The following is a 19,103-nucleotide window of genomic DNA, read 5'->3' on the forward strand; positions in this document are numbered from 1 at the left end:
CCCTTGCCTTCTTAGATGTGTTTTGCAAGAAGTTGCTGTGGCCAAGTTTAAAAAGGTTGTTGCCTGTGTTCTTCTCTAGGATTTTGATCGATTCTTGTCACACATTTAGATCTTTCAACCATTTTGAGTTTATCTTTGTGCATGGTGTAAGAGAATGGTCCAGTTTCATTCTTCTGCACGTGGCTGTCCAATTTTCCCAGCACCATTTATTGAAGAGACTATCTTTTTTCCAGTAGATATTCTTTCCTGCTTTGTCGAACATGAGTTAACCATAGAGTTGAGGGTCCATTTCTGGGCTCTCCTTTGATCTATGTGTCTGTTTTTCACCAGTACCACAGTCTTAATGATCCCAGCTTTGTAGTACAGCTTAAAGTCAGGCATTGTGATGCGCCAGCTTTGGTTTTCTTTCTCAACATTCCTCTGGCTATTCAGGGTCTTTTCTGGTTCCATACAAATCTTAAGATTATTTGTTTCAACTCTGTGAAGAAAGTCCATGGTATTTTGAAAGGAATTGCATTGACTGTGTGAACTGCTCTGGGTAGCGTAGACATTTTCACAGTGTTTATTCTTCCAATCCATGAGTGTGAAATGTTTTTCCATCTCTTTGTGTCTTCCTCAATTTCTTTCATAAGTGTTCTAGGTTTTAAAGCATAGATCATTTACCTCTTTAGTTAGGTTTATTCCTAGGTATCTTACGATTTTGGATGCAATTATAAATGGGATTGATTCCTTAGGTTCTCTTTCTTCAGTCTCATTGTTAGTGTATAGAAATGCCACTGATTTCTGTGCATTGGTTTTGTATTCTGCCACATTGCTGAATTGCTGTATGAGTTCTAGCAATCTTGGGGTGGGGTCTTTTGAGTTTTCTATATAGTATCATGTCATCTGAGAAGAGGGAGAGTTTGACTTCTTCTTTGCTAATTTGAATGCCTTTTATTTCTTTTTGTTGTCTTATTGCTGAGGCTAGGACTTCTAGTACTATGTTGAATAGCAGTGGTGGGGATCCCTGGGTGGCGCAGGGATCACGATTCTGATCTTAGGGGAAAGGCTCTCAATTTTTCCCCATTGAAAATTATATTCTCTGTGGGCTTTTCATAGATGCCTTTTATGATACTGAGAAATATTCCCTCTATCCCCACACTTTGAAGAGTTTTAATTAGGAAAGGATGCTGTATTTTGTCAAATCCTTTCTCTGCATCTATTGAGAGGATCATGGTTCTTGTCTTTTCTTTTATTGATATGATCTATAATGTTGATTGTTTTACAAATGTTCAACAACCCTTGCATCCCAGGAATAAATCCCACTTGGTTGTGTTGAATAATCCTCTTAATGTACTTTTGGATCCTATTGGCTAGTATCTTGGTGAGAATTTTTGCAACTATGTTCATCAGGGATATTGGTCTGTAATTCTCCTTTTTGGTGGGGTCTTTGGTTTTGGGATCAATGTAATGCTGGCCTCATAGAACGAGTTTGGAAGTATTCCTTCCATTTCTATCCTTCAAAACAGCTTTAGTAGAATAGATATTATTTCTTTTTTAAATGTTCAGTAGAATTCCCCTGGGAAGCCATCTGGCCCTGGACTTTTGTTTCTTGGGAGGTTTTTGATGACTGCTTCAATTTCCTCATGGGTTATTGGTCTGTTCAGATTTTCTATTTCTTCCTGTTTCAGTTTTGGTAATTTGTAGGTTTCCAGGAATGCATTCATTTCTTCCAGATTGCCTAATTTGTTTGGTGTATAGTTGCTCATGATACGTTTTAAAAATTGTTTGTATTTCTATGATATTGGTTGTGATCTCTCCTCTTTCATTCATGGTTTTATTATTTGAGTCTTTTTTCTTTTTAATAATTCTGGCTAGGGGTTTATCTATCTTATTAATTCTTTCAAAGAACCAGCTCCTGGTTTTGTTGATCTGTTCTACAGTTCTTCTGGTCTCTAATTCATTGAGTTCTGCTTTGATCTTTATTATTTCTCTTCTTCTGCTTGGCTTAGGCTTTATTTGCTGTTCTTTCTCTAGTTCCTTTAAGTGTAATGTTAGCTTGTGTATTTGAGATTTTTCCAATTTTTTTTTGAAAGAAGCTTGTATTGAGATGTATTTCCCTCTTAGGACTGCATTTGCTGTATCTCAAAGATTTTGAACAGTTGTGCTTTCATTTTTGTTAGTTTCCACGAATCTTTGTAATTCTTCTCTAATTTTCTGGTTGATCCATTCATCTTTTAGTAGGATGCTCTTTAACCACCAAGTGTTTGAGCTCTTTCCAAGTTTCTTCTTGTGATTGAGTTCTAGTTTCAAAGCACTGTGGTCTGAAAATATGCAGGAAATAATCCTAGTATGTTGGTATCAGTTGAGACCTGATTTGTGACCCAGTATTATGTGGTCTATTCTGGAGAAAGTTCCATGTGCACTTGAGAATAATATGTCTTCAGTTGTAATAGGACGGAATGTTCTGTATATCTCTGTGAAATCCATTTGGTCCAGTGTATCATTCAAGGCCCTTATTTCTTTGGTGATCTTCTGCGTAGGAAATTTGTCCTTTGCTGAGAGTGCCATGTTGAAGTCTCGTATTATTAATGTATTATTATCTATGTATCTCTTTACTTTACCTGGGAACCACCCAGGCGTCCCAACCCTCTAAGTATGATATAGTGTTCCTCTTCATCTCTTATTACAGTCTTTGGATTAAAATCTAATTCATCTGGGATCCCTGGGTGGCGCAGCAGTTTGGCGCCTGCCTTTGGCCCAGGGCGCGATCCTGGAGACCCAGGATCGAATCCCATGTCGGGCTCCCGGTGCATGGAGCCTGCTTCTCCCTCTGCCTATGTCTTTGCCTCTCTCTCTCTCTCTCTGTGACTATCATAAAATAAATAAATAAATAAATAAATAAATAAATAAATAAATAAAATCTAATTCATCTGATATGAGGATTGCTACCCCAGCTTTCTTTTGAGGTCCATTTGCATAGTAAATTATTCTCCACCCCCTCATTTTCAATCTGAAGGTACCTTTAGGTTAAAATGAGTCTCTCACAGACAGCATATAGATGGTCTTGCTTTTTTATCCAGTCTGATACCCTGTGTCTTTTGACTGGATCATTTAGCCCATTCACGTTCAGAGTTACTATTGAAAGATATGAATTTAGTGTCATGATATTACCTATACAGTCCCTGTTTTTGCAGATTGTTTCTTTGGGCTCCCTCCTTCACTTACAGGGTTCTCCTTAATATTTATTGCAGAGCCAGTTTGGTGGTCACATATTCTTTCAGTTTCTGGCTATTCTGGAAGCTCTTTATCTCTCCTTCTATTCTGAATGACAGCCTTGCTGGATAGAGTATTTTTGGCTGCATGTTTTTCTTATTTAGTACCCTGAATATATCCTGCCAGCCCTTTCCAGCCTGCCAGGTCTCTGTGGATAGATCTGCTGTTAATCTGATATTTCTCCCCATATAAGTTAGGAATCTCTTGTCTTAAGTTGCTTTTAGGATTATCTCTTTATCTCTGAAATTTGCAAGTTTCACTATTATATATTGGGATGTTGATCAGTTTTTGTTGATTTTGGGAATGGATCCTGTCTATCTCTTGGATATGAATGCCTGTTTCCTTCACCAGATTAGGGAAGTTCTCAGCTATGATTTGTTCAAATATACTTTCTGGTCCCCCCTCTCTCTCTCTCTCTCTACACCCTCTGGAATCCCTATATTATTCTTTCTCAAACTGTCACATAATTCCTAGAGTCTCTCCTCATGGGCTCTTGTTTTTCTCTTTTTTCCTCAGCTTCCTCCTTTCCATTGACTTGTCTTCTACATCATTCACTTTCTCTTCTGGTTCATTAACCATAGCAGTTAGAGCATCCAGTTTAGACTTTATTAAGAATAAAATATTCTTAATTTGGCCTGATTAGATCTCAATTCTGTAGTAAGAGACTCTATAGAGTCTTTTATGCTTTGTTCAAGAGCCACCAGTAATTTTATAATTGTAATCCTGAATTGTATCTCTGACATCTTATTTAAATCCATATCCATTAGATCTGTGGCAGAGTGTTACTTCTGGTTCTTTCTTTTGTGGTGAATTCTTCCTTCTAGTCATCTTGTCCAGTGCAGAATGGCTCTCTGGGACTGTGCTCCACCGGTAGCATGTCGCTCTGTTGGTGGACAAGAAGCTCCAGGGACGCCAGTGTCCTTTGAAGATGCCAACTGAGCTTACAGAGGCACTCCTTCCAGGAATGCAGGGACTGTGCCCAGGAGCAGAGTCAAACACTCTAGCCAACCCTCTTGATAAAGATCATCTAATGAAGCTTAGTCTTACCATACAATCTGTCAGCTGTGCTCCTTATTATTACACGAGTTGAAAACTTATGTCCATGTGATAACCTACATATGAGTCTTTATAGTAGTTTTACTCATAATTACCAAAAATTGGAAGCAACAAGATGTCCTTGAGCAGGTGAATGGTTAAATAATCTGTGGTGCATTCAGATAATGGAATATTATTCAGATCTAAAAAGAAATGAACTTTCCAGCTACAAAAATATAGGGAGGAATCTAAAATGCATATTGCTAAGAGAAAGAAGCCAATCTGAGAAGGCTGCATACTGTTTGATTCCAACTACATGACATTCTGGAAAAGGCAAAACTATGGAGACAGAAAATGGATCAGTGGTTGCCAGGGCTTGGATGGGGGCATCGGGGAGGGATGAATAGGTGTCACACAGAGGAGTTTTTAAGGGCACTGAAAATACTCTGCATGACATCATAATGATAGATATGTGCCATTATACATTTGTCCAAACCTATAGAATCTACAACACCAAGAATGAAACCTAAGGTCAACTATAGACTTTAGATGATAATAATGTATCAATATTGGCTCCTCAGTAACAGAGATGTACCTCACCAATGCAAGATGTCAGCACAGCAGAGACTGAGTGCTGTGTGTGGGGTGAAGTGATAGACGAGAGTGCCCTTGACTTTGCACTCAATTTTTCCAGTAATCCTGTACTGTTGTTGTTGTTGTTTTTTTAAGGATTTTATGTATTTATTCATGAGAGACACATACACACACAGAGAGAGAGAGAGAAGCAGAGACACAGGCAGAGGGAGAAGCAGGCTCCATGCAGGGAGCCTGACATGGGACTGGATCTGGGATCTCCAGGATCATGCCCTGGGCTGAAGGCGGCGCTAAACCGCTAAGCCACCTGGGCTGCCCCCCTGTACTGTTTTAGAACAGAATCTATCAATTTTTAAAAATTGTCTAATAATATGGCCACAAAACACTTGATGGAGAAAGCAAGAAAGTTAAGTCAACTTGCCAGAACAGACTCATTACAAATTGTACCTCTCCAGGGTAACATTGTTGAAAACGTGTCAAAATAATGTTTTAGAGTACCTCATTGTAAAGGGGTCCTCCCCCACCCCACTCCCCTTCCAGGTACTCCCTGCTGAAATAAGGAGGGTGAAGCCCTCCTCTGTTGGGGCCACTCCTAGCAAATTGCTGGGTAGGGGAGAACAAGCCATGCCAACACTACCACCTAGTGGTCGAAGGCAGACTTGCAAAAGCGTGGCTTGGGGCGATGCATTTTCTGCGAAGTTAATCCCTATGCCCACATCCCTTTATAAATCCAGGAGAAAGAAGGAATGGGGGAAGGAGGGAGGTAAAGGGGAGGGGTAAGGAGAGCTCAGCTGTCCAAGTGGCCACGTACCTAATATTTTCCATCAGACAGACCGACCAAGGCAGAAGGGTCAGATGAGGAGAGCCCAGAAGGCTGCTATATGGGTAAGGTACTGAAGGATCCGAAGGATCTGTTTGCTTAAACGTGTCTCTGCAACGTAACAGTGCCTGTACACACTGCTTGATCTCGATTCCCACTGTACACCACTGGCCAAAGCACAGGGACCCCCTCATTCAATGAGTCTCTAGCAGGGGCTTCTTCTGGACCAGGCACTCTCACAGCTGCCTGGGGGGAATGCTATGTCTACAAGACTGTCCATGCCTTCTGGAAACATGAGCAGCCTTCTAGCCCTCTTTCCTGGTTGCAAAGAGATGGACCCCTTGACTAGGAAAAGGGAGCAAGAACACATACCTTGGAGGGTGACTCTGGAGCCAGAGGAGGGAGAAACCGGGCGCCTGGCCAAGCATCATCAACTGCCAGGTGCTTGGGGGAGACCCACAAGGCAAGAAGCAAGGAGGCAGTGAGCAGGAGAGTGGGCTCCCCTCTGGCTCTGCTTCAGGTCTGGGGGGACAAACAGATTCAGCAGCCTTCGGCGAAATACTTAGCCGGTTAACAGGTGGCCGATTGTGGGCAGCTTTGCCTCGACAGAGGAGCATCCGTATCATGAAGGGGCTCCAGGCGGACTTTCAGCCCCACAGCTCTTTTCAGATTGGCCTATGCTACGGGTTCTGAGGGTTGCCAAAGCGATGGACTGCTCGCTGGGGGGACTACAGCAACAGGAATGAGGGACGCCTGGGTGGCTCGGTCGGTTAAGCATCGGCCTTTGGCTCAGGCCATGATCCTGGGGTCCTGCAATCAAGCCTCACGTCAGGGGTCACTGCTCAGTGGAGAGTGTGCTTCTCCCTGTCTCTTTCCTCCTTTTCCCCCACTTATGCTCTCTCTCAAGTAGATAAATAAAATCTTTAAAAAACAAACAACAGAAATGTTTGTTGACATGAACCCTGCTTTGTCAGGGTTCATGGTTCTAGAGGCCAGAAATCAAGGTGTCAGCAGCGTCGTGCTGGCTCCGAAGCTCCAGGGGATGATCCTTCTTTGCCTCTTCCAGCTTTCGGGGGCTCCTGCTGCTCTTGGCTTGCGGCTGCATTGCTCTGGCCTCTGCCTCCATCCTCATATCACCTCCTCTCCAGCGTCTCTGATGCTACATCCCTTTTTTTTTTTTTTAAGATTTTGTTTATTTATTCATACAAGACAGAGACAGAGACAGAGAGAGAGAGAGAGAGAGAGAGGCAGAGACACAGGCAGAGGGAGAAGCAGGCTCTATGCAGGGAGCCTGACGTGGGACTCGATCCTGGGACTCCAGGATCAGGCCCGGGCTGAAGGCGGTGCTAAACTGCTGGGCCACCTGGGCTGCCCGCTACATCCCCTTCTATAAAGACACTGGCCACTGGATTCCAGGTCCCCCTAACCTAAAGTGACCTCATATTAACTCAATCACCTCTGCAAAGACCCTGTTTCCAAACATTCACAGGTGCTGACAGTTAAGACGCCAACACGCCTTTCCAGGGTCGCCTTCAACCCAAGCATCCTGCCTGAGTCACTTTGTAGACTAATCCACCAAGAGCTGCGTTCTTCCCCCATGGGTGCTGGAGCTGCTTTCGCTTTGGTGTCACATCAGGAAAACACAGTGGTTCAGGGTTGGTGTTTCTGGTCCTTTGGTGGGTCTGCAGCTTCGAGCTCCTCTGAGTTAAAAATCATAACTTTCACGCCGTGGGAGCTCCCTTCCCTGGACTCCCGTGAACTCCATGGCTATTTCAGGAAGGATCAGGATTTTCCCTGGAAAACAGCAAGGGCCCCAGTGTTGTAGATGGTGTTGAGATGAAAATGTTCGAGCCATACCATCAGCCACCCCTCTTGATAAAGATCACCTAATGGAACATAGGATAACTACCTGCTTAGCTGTTTCTGCCCCAGCAAAGGGCCGTGTTCCCGCAGCCTGGCCCGTGGCTACCCCGGGACATCGTTGATAACCAGGATGATTCTTACAAAAAGATCACCTCCCGTGGTGTCCTTCGGCTCCCAAATGCCCAGTGCATTACTTCGGGAGGAAAGGGACTGTGATTCCACCTCGAAGCAGCTCCTTAGTGGCTGGTAGCAAATTTGAACAGGTTGTCCCCACTGGAAGGTGAGCAGGTACTTGATGGGGGTCATATGGCTTCTGGGCCCCCCTCCCATGGCAAGTGTTCAGCATACATGATCTTGCAGCAAACAGACAAAAGATTTCTAGCTAAAGCCAGGCCACGTCCATCAGCCTATCCCACTTTGCTGCTTTGTTTTCTCCTTGAAGCTCATCATCTGCATTTTTTATTTATGATATTATCAAGATTTGGGGTCACTTTGTTTTGCCTACACTCCTGCATTAGTTGCTTATGGCTGCTGCAAAAAAAAAACAAAACAAAATAAACCACCGCAAACGTAGTGGCTTAAACCCACACAGACTTACTGTCCTGTAGTTGTAGGGATCAATGCCGCAGCGGGTGTTACTGGCCTCACTAAAATCAGGGTGTCAGCAGGGCAGGGCTGCGTTCCTTCCTGGCAGTGGCACCCATCTTCTTGCTTTCCCGGCTTCTAGAAGCTGCCTGAAGTTTTGGCTTGTGGTCCCTTTCCATCTTCAAAGCCCCAGTCACACCGCTAACCTTTGCTTCTCTTATTCCATCTTTTTCTTCCCCAGCTGACTCAGCTGCATTCCCTTTTCCATCTTTTAGGAATACATGGGATGCCACTGGCCTACCCAGAGTCCAATGTCATCTCTCTATTTTTAAAGTCAGCTAATTTCACGACTTTCAGACTTCATCTGAAACATATTCACACATGCCAGGAATTAGGGTGTGAACATCTTTGGGGGGCCATTATTCTGCTCACCATGGCCTCTTGCCCCAAGGTAGGTTTCATAAAAGCAGGAATTTTTTTTAAAGATTTTATTTATTTATTCATGAGAGACACAGAGAGAGGCAGAGACACAGGCAGAGAGAAGCAGGCTCCATGCAGGGAGCCCGATGTGGTACTCAATCCTGGGACCCCTGGATCATGACCTGAGCCGAAGGCAGACGCTCAATCCCTGAGCCACCCAGATGCCCCCAAACCAGGCATTTTTGTCTATATTCACGTAGAAAGAATGTGATGATGTCATTTTCTTACTTGTCCTTCACTACCTCCATGGCCTCCCTACAGGATCCGGCATCCTTGGCGGCAGGGATCTGCCTGTGTTCCTGCCATCATGGGCCCTGAAGATAAAGATTTAGGCACAAGGGAAGTGATGTGGGAAACTCTGGGGGAAGTGGGGAAGGGAGGCGAGGAAGGAGCCTACACTGGATGCATCAGTGGGCAGGTGACCTCGGCCGGCTTGGCGGTTCCTCGTGCACAAGTGTGGGGCACACCTCTCAGCTGCCCAACCAAAGGGTGTGGAAGCTGGGGTATGAGTCTTCCAACTGCCAGCAAGGACAATAGCTGGAGGTGTTGACTCCCCAGCACTTTTTGGCTGAGAAGTCCTGGAGGGGGGGTGTCTCAGGTGCTTCCAGAAGGACACTGATGGCTTGTGAGCATGGAGGGGATTGGGTGGAGTGCCTGCTACAGCCCTATGCACCTTAGGGTTCCTGGTAGGTCTGAAGATGCCTACTTCTTGTGTAAGATGGGGCTGTTTTACAGCAAGATGGCAAGAGCTCTGTGCAAATCCTGTTTCTTGAAGGTACTTGGATGACCAATTTGTCCCAGTTTGCCCAGGATTTTCCTGTTTTTTTTTTTTTTTAAAGATTTTATTTATTTATTCATGAGAGACACAGAGAGCCAGAGATACAGGCAGAGGGAGAAGCAGGCTCCCTGCAGGGAGCCCGATGTGGGACTCGATCCCAGGACCCTGGGATCATGACCTGAACCAAAGGCAGAAGCTCAACCACTGAGCTAACCAGGTACCCCAATTTTCCTGCTTTTTGCACTGAATCTCCCCCTCCCTCTCCTCACCCCTGTGCTCAGTCTGGGGAAAACCTGGATGGCTGGGTCACCCTCTCTTTGACTAGGTCATGCTGAGATGAGTTAGTTAGTGATTCATAAGGTGCTGTTATGTATGCAACTCTCCTGGAGGCGCCAGGAGTTAGCTTGTCTACACTGTGTGTGGATGTAGAGATTGATGCTGTACATCTGCTTCACCCAGTTCCACAACCTGGTCTGCCTCCCTTGAAATAGAGATACAACACACACATCGTGGTGGTTTATAATTTGAAGACCAGGTCACCGTGTTGGATGAGAAAGGGCAGTGGGGTATCTGTGCCCGGAAGTCTTGGGACCTCTGTGTGGTTACTGCCATTTCTTTACCTTTATCAAAGACATGAATGAGTAACTATGTGGTGCACCCCTGAGTACTTCCCATGACTGGACCCTATATAAAGGATGCAGTGCTCTAGGCTGACCACTCACCTGTCCCCTCAAACTCCTCAAATATCTTAGAAAAAGGGTATTTCTAGCCCTAGTGAACTCATGGGCGTCTTTCTTCCCTCTAGAATTTTCCATGGATTGTTCCTTCAGATTCTTAAATGCCTTTTTGACTCCTCGCCAAGGCTTATAAGGTGCCCTTCCTCCGTGCTCTCAAAGTCTTTGGTGCTTGCCCCCTGGCACCCACCACATTGTATTATAATCACCTGTTATCTTGCCCAAACCTCTACTGGACTGTTTTAGCCTGCTTGGGTGTCTGTAATGAAATACAGTAGACTGAGCTGCTTAAACAGCAGAAATTTATCTTCTCACAGCTTTGGAGGCTGAAAGTCTGAGCTGAAGGTGTCAGCATGGTTCAGTTCCCAGGGAGGGCTCTTTCCCGGGCTTGCAGATAACCACCTTCTTGCTGTGTCCTCGCATGGGTTTGCATGGCGGTTAGGAGGAGAGACAGAGAGAGAGAGAGAGAGAGAGAGAGAGAGATCTAACTCTTCCTTTTTATATAAGATCACCAACCCTATCAGATTAGGACTCTACTCTTATGATCTCTTTTTTGCTTTAAATATCTCCTAGAAAAAAAAAAGTAAAAATAAATAAATAATCTCCTAGAAGCTCTGTCTGCAAACACAGCCACTTTAAGGAGAAGGGCTTCGACATATGAATCGCAAGGGCACAATTCAGCCCATAGCATAGACTGTAAACTCCATAGACTGTAAATGAGGCAGGGACTGTGCCTCATTCCCCACTGAACTCCTGGTACAATAAGTGGCCATAAATATTCACTGAGTAAACAGATGCATGAATGAAACAATAAAGATATCAGAAAGTGCTGGCTGTATTCCTCCCAGCACCTCTTTGAGGGGGGAATGCCAGTAATGATTTCATTCATTCATTCATTCATTCATTCCAACCTCCTTCAACTGGGTCTTCCTTTTCTGTAGAGGCTGGAGCAGCAGAAACTGCATTTCCCAGCCTGCCTTGCAAACAGGGCTCCACATATGATTCAGGAGCTGCAGATTAGATGAGGCCAGGAAAACGCAGAATTCGGAACAGGATTAAGTGTGCAGAGAGGCAGAGGTTAGAGGCATCTTTTTTCTCTCTCTCTCATGAAGATTTAGTAGGTTTGAGGACCCACTGAAGGTATTTTATCACCGAAAGCAAAGGCAAAGCTTCTGTCACTGGAGTCAGGGACTCCAGAGCTGGGCAGCTTCCTGATTCCAGAGCTTCCCGTGGAGTGAGTTAGAAGTGGCAGCTCCCCTGGTGGGTTAGTTCTGGGTATTGGTCTGTGAGTCATTCCTGGAAGCCTTCTCTGCAGCCTGCTTTTTCAGCCCTTCTGAAGATTTTATAAGCACATAAATCTGTTATTAAATGCATTTCTGCTTAAAATAGCTAGACTGGTTCCTATAACTGCAGGTGGACCCTGCCTGAAACAGAGAGCAACTCTCAAACCCATGGCACAGCTGAAACCTGAGAAGATGAAGAGCTACCCAAAGCTGTAGAGGTCATAAGTGCCCCTGTAGGTGGATGGCCCAGTGAAGAAGAGGCAGGATGGTGTAGGGAGTGGGTTTGCAAAGTGGTGTGGTTCCTGCAGACATAGAAGACCGAGGGCAAGAGCAGAAAGACCACTCAATGAAAGGATAGCAACAGTAGGAGATGAGAAACCTTAGGGAATAAATAACCACAAGTACACCCTAGCAAGCTGGCTTAGTATGAATGGAATGCGAGGCATGGCAGTGTCACAGGCGGAGGGGTCAGAATGAAGCTTGGGGTACACGTGCATCCCTGTGGGCCAGGCAGAGGCCTCAGGTTTCAGTGAGATGCTTGGTGACCCTGGTGACATTGGCTCTGGGATTCAGATGGAATGTTGATGCAGAGTTGTTTTTCTGTTTCTGAAGTTCCCCAGAAGCTGGTGGATAAGGATGCTGTGACTCTGGGGGAATCTGGTGGCTGGCAGCCCTCTTTCAGAGACACACAGCTTAGAAATTCCCAGAGTCCTGTAGCTGCGCTGGAGAGCATCAACCCCTCCCCAGATATTGGAAGTATTCACAGCACCCAACCCACAGGTTCAAGGACACAGAGAATGGATTCTGAAGCAGAACATTCAAACCCACCAGCATCAACCAGGAGCTGATGTAATAGGTCATAATACCTGAGAACAGTTGGATTTGATTGTTCCACTGATGGTGAAGCTCAAAAGTCTTGTCACCCTCCAATGGTCCCAAGCCAGATACCTCATTTGCGTCTACAATGGGGCTCAAATGGCCCTGAGTATAAGAAGGAAGAGGATTCCAGCTATGGTGTATTGATAATTGGAGAAAATAACCTCCCACAACACTGTATTTTGTTATGTGGCCATTTGCTGCTGTTGTTGAGGCCACCATGAGATTTCCAAGACTATAGTAATCATAGTGTTGATGTTGATAAAACTGATGTCATGATACAAGTTTGAAAAAATAAATAAACTAATAGCTTTTGACGAAGTAAAATTTCTTTGGTGACTTGGTGTCGCATGCAGGATTCATTGGGATGGATCCAGTGATCACATACTTCTGATTTACCGGGTTCATGTGCTAAACATTCTGATTCCTGGGCCCAATTTATACTTGCTGATTTGGAATTTCTGGGAATGGTGCATTTATAAAAGTCTCAGATTTATAAAAGTCTCAGATGGTTAAAATCTGGAAGTTCTTGATCTTAGGCATTCCTGTCGAAGGAATAATCTGACTACGAGGTCTTTTAATACTTGTCCCAAGATGTTTTCCAAGGAATCTGAGGACGGAAAGAATGGGCCTGGCAGCCTCTGAGTAGACAAGCTTAAGAGTTCTTGTCCTGCGTGCTTGGCTCAGTGTAGGAGAAGGGAGATAGGCTCAACTGGCTCTTTCCTCCCCGGTGTCTGATGGCTCAGCTGCCTGAGCTGGGGGCCACCTCAGGTCTCACAGCCCCACACCTGTCCACGAGCTTGCGAGAGCACTAGTCCATTTTATGCCATCATGGATCTCAGAGTAAGTACATATCCATGTATTTATTATCCACCGTGATCCAATGGGACTTAAGATGTTTGATTTACCAGAGTAGATTGCATAAATTTCACTAAAAAATCTAAAGTCTGGTCCTCTTCTTTTCCCCCCAATACCTTGATTTTGGACTTCAGGCCTTCAAAACGCTGAGAGAATAAATTTCTATTATTCTAATTGCAGCACGATATATGTAACTGAATATTTATCATTTTAACTGTTTGTAAGTGTACAATCCAGTGGCATTAAATACTTTCTCAGTCTTGTATAACCAACACCACTGACTTCACCTAAAACGTTTTTATCAGCCTCCAAATAAATTCTGTATTCATTACCCAACAGATCTCTCTCTTTCCCTATCCTCAGCCCCTGGTAACCTCTATTTTATCTTGTCTCTATGAATTGGACCCTTCTAGGTACCTCATAGAAGTGAAATCATACAGTGTTTGTCCTTCCTTGTCTGGCTTGTTTCACTGGGCAAAACTTTTTCAAGACTCGTCCATGTCGTATCATGTGTCAGCATGTCATCCTTCATCATGGCTGAACAAGGATCCATTGTAGGTATAGACCACATTTGGTTTTTTTTTATCCCCATCTGTTGTTGGACACTGGGTTTGTTTTACCTTTTGACTATTGTGAACAATGTTGCAGTGAATGCTGATATACAAATATTTGTTCGAGTCCCTGCTTTTGATTCTTCAGGGTTTACACGGAGAAGTGGAATTGCTGGGTCGTGGGATAATTCTATGTTTAATTTCTTGAGGAACCACCAAACTATTTTCCACAGTGGCTGCACCATTTTACATTTTTTCTTTTTTTAGTCAATAAAAGGGATTTGTTTGGCTTGTGTAACAGAGAAGTTGGAGGTGTAGCCCACATGGCTTGCTTCAGGATCTCACTTGATCCTCTGTACTTGGCCTCGCTCCATCTATCCTGCCTGTCAACCACCACCTGCATGTCTTCCTCAGGCTCTACATGATGGGAAGGTGTCTGCAGAGCTCCTGCATCCAGCCATGTTTGAGTTTGTCTCATTGACTCTGAGTTCATTGGAGAAACTTTAGGAATCTGATGTACCGGAGGGTGGGTGATTGGCTTCTGGAAGACAAAGATAGAAGTTGTGGCCACACCTTTCCCATTTGGTAAATTTCCCCCCACTTGAGGCAAAATCAGCCTCTCCTCCACCAGCACTAGGTTTGTGGATAGGGATCACCGTTCCCCCTGGTGTGCAGAGACTGTGTCATTCAGGGCTCTTCAGAAAAACAGAACAAAAGTGGATTTGTTATGGTATATTAGCTCATTGGATTACGGAGGCTGAGGAGTCCTCTTGCTGTCGGCAGGCTGGAGACTCAGGAGAGCTGGTGATGAAATTCAGTCTAGGGGGAGCCAAGGGTAGGAGAAGACTCATGTCCCCACTGAAGCAATTGGCCAGATCATCTCTTCCCCTGGCTTTTGTCCTATTCAGGTTCTCAGTGGATTGGATGGTGGCCTCATTGGGGAGGGGATTCTACTTCACTGAGTCCCCTGATTCATACACTAATCTCCTCTAAAAATCCACTCCCAGAAACACCCAGAAAGAACTTGGGCACTCAACCCATGATGAATCACCCTGACATAAAATTAACTGTCGCAGTCACTCAAGTTCTCCATCACCTTTGATTCTTCCTTTTTTCCTTGACTTTCACATCCAGTTCATTGCTCTGCCTACCCAACTCTCCCCTAGAGGATAGTTTTTCTTCTATCTTATTCCCTCCCACTGAGAGCACTCATTTCAATTTGTATAGAGTGGTTGCCACAGGCAGCCCAGGTGCAGAGGTGATAATGTACTCTTGGAGGTCTACTTGGTAAAATCACCACAGAATGGAAGAGATGGGCTGTGTGTAGGTCCTCTAAAGGAACAGAATCACTTCTCTCTTGTGACCAATGTCACCTTGAGGTTAGAAGGCATTCTCGGGAGACCCACTGAATATAGGAGAAAGGTATGGTTAGTCAGTAATATTTAAGCAATGTGACCAGTAAGGAGTCTAGAGGGAAAACAAGGTGGGGAAAAGTCAGAAAGTAGCAGGTAGAAGAGTCCTGGCCACACAGCTGTGTAGCCAATGCTTTATCATCAGACATTTCTCACAACCCATGATAAATGCTTCTCTGTCCTGAATCCATGTTCAACAAGCAACCTACTGGCTACTAATTGGCATCCCAAATACTTGCATTCCTGAAAAGCAGCACCTTAGATGGGAGCCCTGAGTGCCCCAGGACATTGTGATAAAAGTCCATTGCTGGATCTTTGTTAGAAAGGAAAGGCACTCTGAGGGGCCAGAGGGCAGATGTAGAGCTCACAATAGAGCACAGTCCTCCCACAATGGGCAGAGCTCTTGATGTGAACTCCAAGTCATCAGCTACCTGTCTGCTTAGCCAGTGTCACCTGCATGGCGATGCCATTCAGGGAAGGCTTCCTTCTCCGATACACAGATTTGAGTCCCACTTGCCCTGCATTTGGTCATCCTTGATTCCTCACAATGTCCAAGGGTCTCAAAACTTTGGCCTGAATCTGGACTGAATCCAAAGACTCACAAAACTGAGCTTCTTGTTAAAGGCACAGAATCAAAAATGTGTCTCAGCTGTAAGTCCTAGGAGGCCAGGGTGATCACTAGAGCCACAGCATGCAGGAGGACACTGGCCTTGGATCTTTCCATGTTCTCACTCCCTTACTCTGCAGCCATGGCTACCCACTTGCTGTGCATGTGAGTGCAGGGTCCTTGGCAAACCAGAAGGGATTCTCAAACCTACTGCCTCCCTGGTTGATCCTCAGCTGCAGGAGGAGAGCCTCTGGGGTGAGAGTTGCCTGGTGCTTGGTGCTGCCACCCAGTGGGAAATGAGCATGGTTGTAACCTATGGAAACACAAATCGTGCAAAGATATCCCAAAGTTCAGAGAACAGGAAGGCAGACAGAGAGCACTGGCCTCTCACACCCATTTTGAGCTGAGACTTGCAGTGTTTGGGGCAAAGGAGTTTCAGGAAAAGCACCAGTCACAGAAGAAGTCTTAGAAGGGTTGTGGGGTTGGACAACAAAGCTAAGGACTGGGATTTGTTCTGCAGGCAGCTAGGAGCTGTACAACATCCCTGAGGCGCATCCCTGAGTGTGATTCATCCATCTGTGAACCACAGCATTTTGCTGTGGTTGTTTTAAGAAGGGCGAACTACCACTTTCTCCCCAGCTTATCCACCAGTTGCTTCTTAAATTCTTTTTGTTGTGAAATACACATTAGATCTAAAAGAGTATAAAACATACATATATGAGTTCATGAGTAATAAAATAAATATCTATGTATTCACTACCCAAATTAAGAAATAGATCTTTCCAGTAACTTTGAAGATCCAGTGTGACCTCCCTGACCACATCCACTTCCTCATCCCAGAGTTAATCACTGTTTGGATGGCATAGAGAAGGAGTAGGGAGCCAGAAACATGATGGAAGGTGGGAGGAAATATAGATGAAGAACTTCTCGGGGGTGGGGGGACTAGAGTTCTCCTTTTGGGCTTTTTTTTTTTTTTTTTTTTTTTTTGCTGAAGGCACTGCAATATAGCTTCATGGGCCAAACCTGCAGTCCACAGACACACTCACTCATTTGGGGTGAAGGGTGTTAGAGGTATGTTCCATGGCTGCTCCACATGGGTCAGTGGATGGTGAGATATGAATGAGTTCAAGACTTCAGGGGTATAGGAATACAAAGCAGAGGTCCCTGTATCAGGACATAGTTGGCCATAAATAACAGAAAAGCCAATTCAGACTGGCTCAAACAAGTGGTTTATTTACTGACTCACCTAACTGTAAGTCTTGGGTAGATCAGACTTCAGCTCCATGTCCCATGATTCTCTTGGTTCAGCCCTTTAATGAGATGGGTACAGGGTTCGAGACCTCATCTCCAGGCAGGACAATATCCTCAGGAAGAGAAGAGCATTTCCTTTTATAGTTTTCTCTAAAAAGCAAAGTTTTTCCCTTAAAACCACCTCCTCAAACCTCCTTTCACACCCATCACTCAATAGATCCATTGCTGAACTAGTGTCTAGTGGGAAGATGCCACCTGTTGATTGATTCAAGTTTGAGTTCTGGAATCCAGCCTGACTGGGGGTGGGGAGACAGGACTACTGTGACCAGTTTAGATTAGTGAGACCCAGACCAGGAGTGGGGGACCACAATAACTGTAGGGAACACTATTAGCCCTGGAAATTGACCAAAATATCAGTGAGCACACTGCACTTCTCTCCAGATGCAAGATAAAGGGTTCAGATCGATTTTAGGTTGCAAATGTTTTATTTCTTATTTTTTAAAAAAATGTTTTATTTATTTATTCATGAGAGACAGAGAGAGGAGAGACACAGGCAGAGGGAGAAGCAGGCTTCCTACGGGAACCCAGTGTGGGACTCTGTCTCAGGTCACTCCCCCCCCCCCCCCCCCCCCCCCCGATTCAAAGGCAGAAACCCAACTACTGAGCCACCCAGGTGCCCTAGGCTGCAAAAGTTATAACAAAAGAATTGTACATTTATTTATTTTATTTCATCCTCCCAGCCCATCACTACTTAGGGTCTTATAAAATGCCCTCAGTGAACAATCCTGGGTAATAAGACACCATCAATATATTTATAACTTTTCCTCTGAAGAGCTCTTTTGAATAGTTCGATAATACTCAAAAGAAAGCATCATGTCACCACAATATAAAGACCTAGATGGTTGTCCTTGGGGACTGAACCTGGAGATGATGATCAGAGTGGACTACCTCTGAGGGACTCAGGGGTTGAGGAACAGCTTAGGAAAAGAGGAAGCTTCAGGAATCCTACAACTCCTCACCTGCAAGTCCCACCCCAGTGCACAGATATCTGTTGTGGAAATTAAGAGGGGAATTTTCACTACAACGGAGTTGTGAGGCCAGCAGGGGGAGCTGTCACGCCCTACCGCTTGCATTTAACTGAGTCCGACAAGAAGACAGGTAGGTGCCTTGTCTGGGGATACCACCTTACTATCCCAGCAGGAGGCAGGAAGGGTTTCTCTTGCCTTGGCAACAGCACTGCCAATAAGAGACAGTCACAGCTCAGCCAATGAGAAGCCACTATACCTCAAACTCCCAGTTTGTTCCAATGGACTTTTTTCTATAACAACCCCACCCCACCACCCCTTTTCCTTTATAAAAGAGGGGTCCTCTCCCTTGTTCTGTGGACTTGCCAATAGTCTTGCCATACCCTTTCTGTTCTGAATTCTGATTCTGTGGTATTTCCAAATAACGCCTCCCTCCATTTTTTTTGCTGGTAAAATAACTGGAAGTTTTACTTTTAAGTTTAGCATTATTAATATGTGTGTTTAACTGTTTTCTGTATCGTGCTTTTTGTTGTTGTTGTTGTTAATGCTGTTTCCTGGAAATCACTCCAGAATAGTAGAGGGAACTATTCCTCATTCATGTCTATATTCCACTGTGGACCTATGCCTGAGTTTACACAACCACTTTCTAATTTGTTCAGTCATTCCCTATTGATGGACATTTGGGTTGTTTCCTGCCCTTTGCTATTAAAAACAGTGCTTCTGTGACCAGCCCTGTGCATATGTCCAGTATATCTTGGACAGATATACTGGAATTTTCTAGAAGTAGATTACTGGGTCAAAGGATGAAGGCACAGATAAATTTTCTAGATAATGTCAAATTCTCCTCTATAGTATTATACCATTCAAGTCACAAGTTTTTTTTTTTTTTTTAAGATTTTATTTATTTATTCATGAGAAACAAAGAGAGGAAAGAGAGAGAAAGAGAGGCAGAGACCAGGCAGAGGGAGAAACAGGCTCCATGCAGGGAGCCTGACATGGGACTCGATCCCAGGTCTCCAGGATCAGGCCCTGGGTTGAAGGTGACGCTAAACTGCTGAGCCACTCGGGCTGTCCAAGTCACAAGTTTTTATGTCAA

General features: G+C 44.6%; 1 protein-coding gene across 6 annotated transcripts in view; it reads left to right on the forward strand.

The window, feature by feature from the left end:
- Positions 1-19,103, forward strand: part of CLIC6 (chloride intracellular channel 6) — a 100,914-nt gene that overhangs the window by 17,113 nt on the left and 64,698 nt on the right. For 3 of the 6 annotated variants that reach the window (XM_077879110.1, XM_077879108.1, XM_077879109.1), the window contains exon 3: positions 13,575-13,715. The exons of 1 other annotated variant lie outside the window; for it this stretch is intronic. Coding sequence is in view for 2 of the 5 variants with exons in the window: in XM_077879108.1 (XP_077735234.1) it covers positions 13,575-13,715 (141 nt within the window). In the remaining 3 variants the exon portion in view is untranslated. Of the gene's footprint in view, positions 1-13,574; positions 13,720-19,103 lie in introns of all 6 variants that reach the window. 2 more of the 6 variants (XM_077879112.1, XM_077879115.1) reach the window with 1 other exon arrangement.

Source organism: Canis aureus, chromosome 30, assembly GCF_053574225.1.
Source record: "Canis aureus isolate CA01 chromosome 30, VMU_Caureus_v.1.0, whole genome shotgun sequence".
NCBI classification, from domain to species: Eukaryota; Metazoa; Chordata; class Mammalia; order Carnivora; family Canidae; genus Canis; species Canis aureus.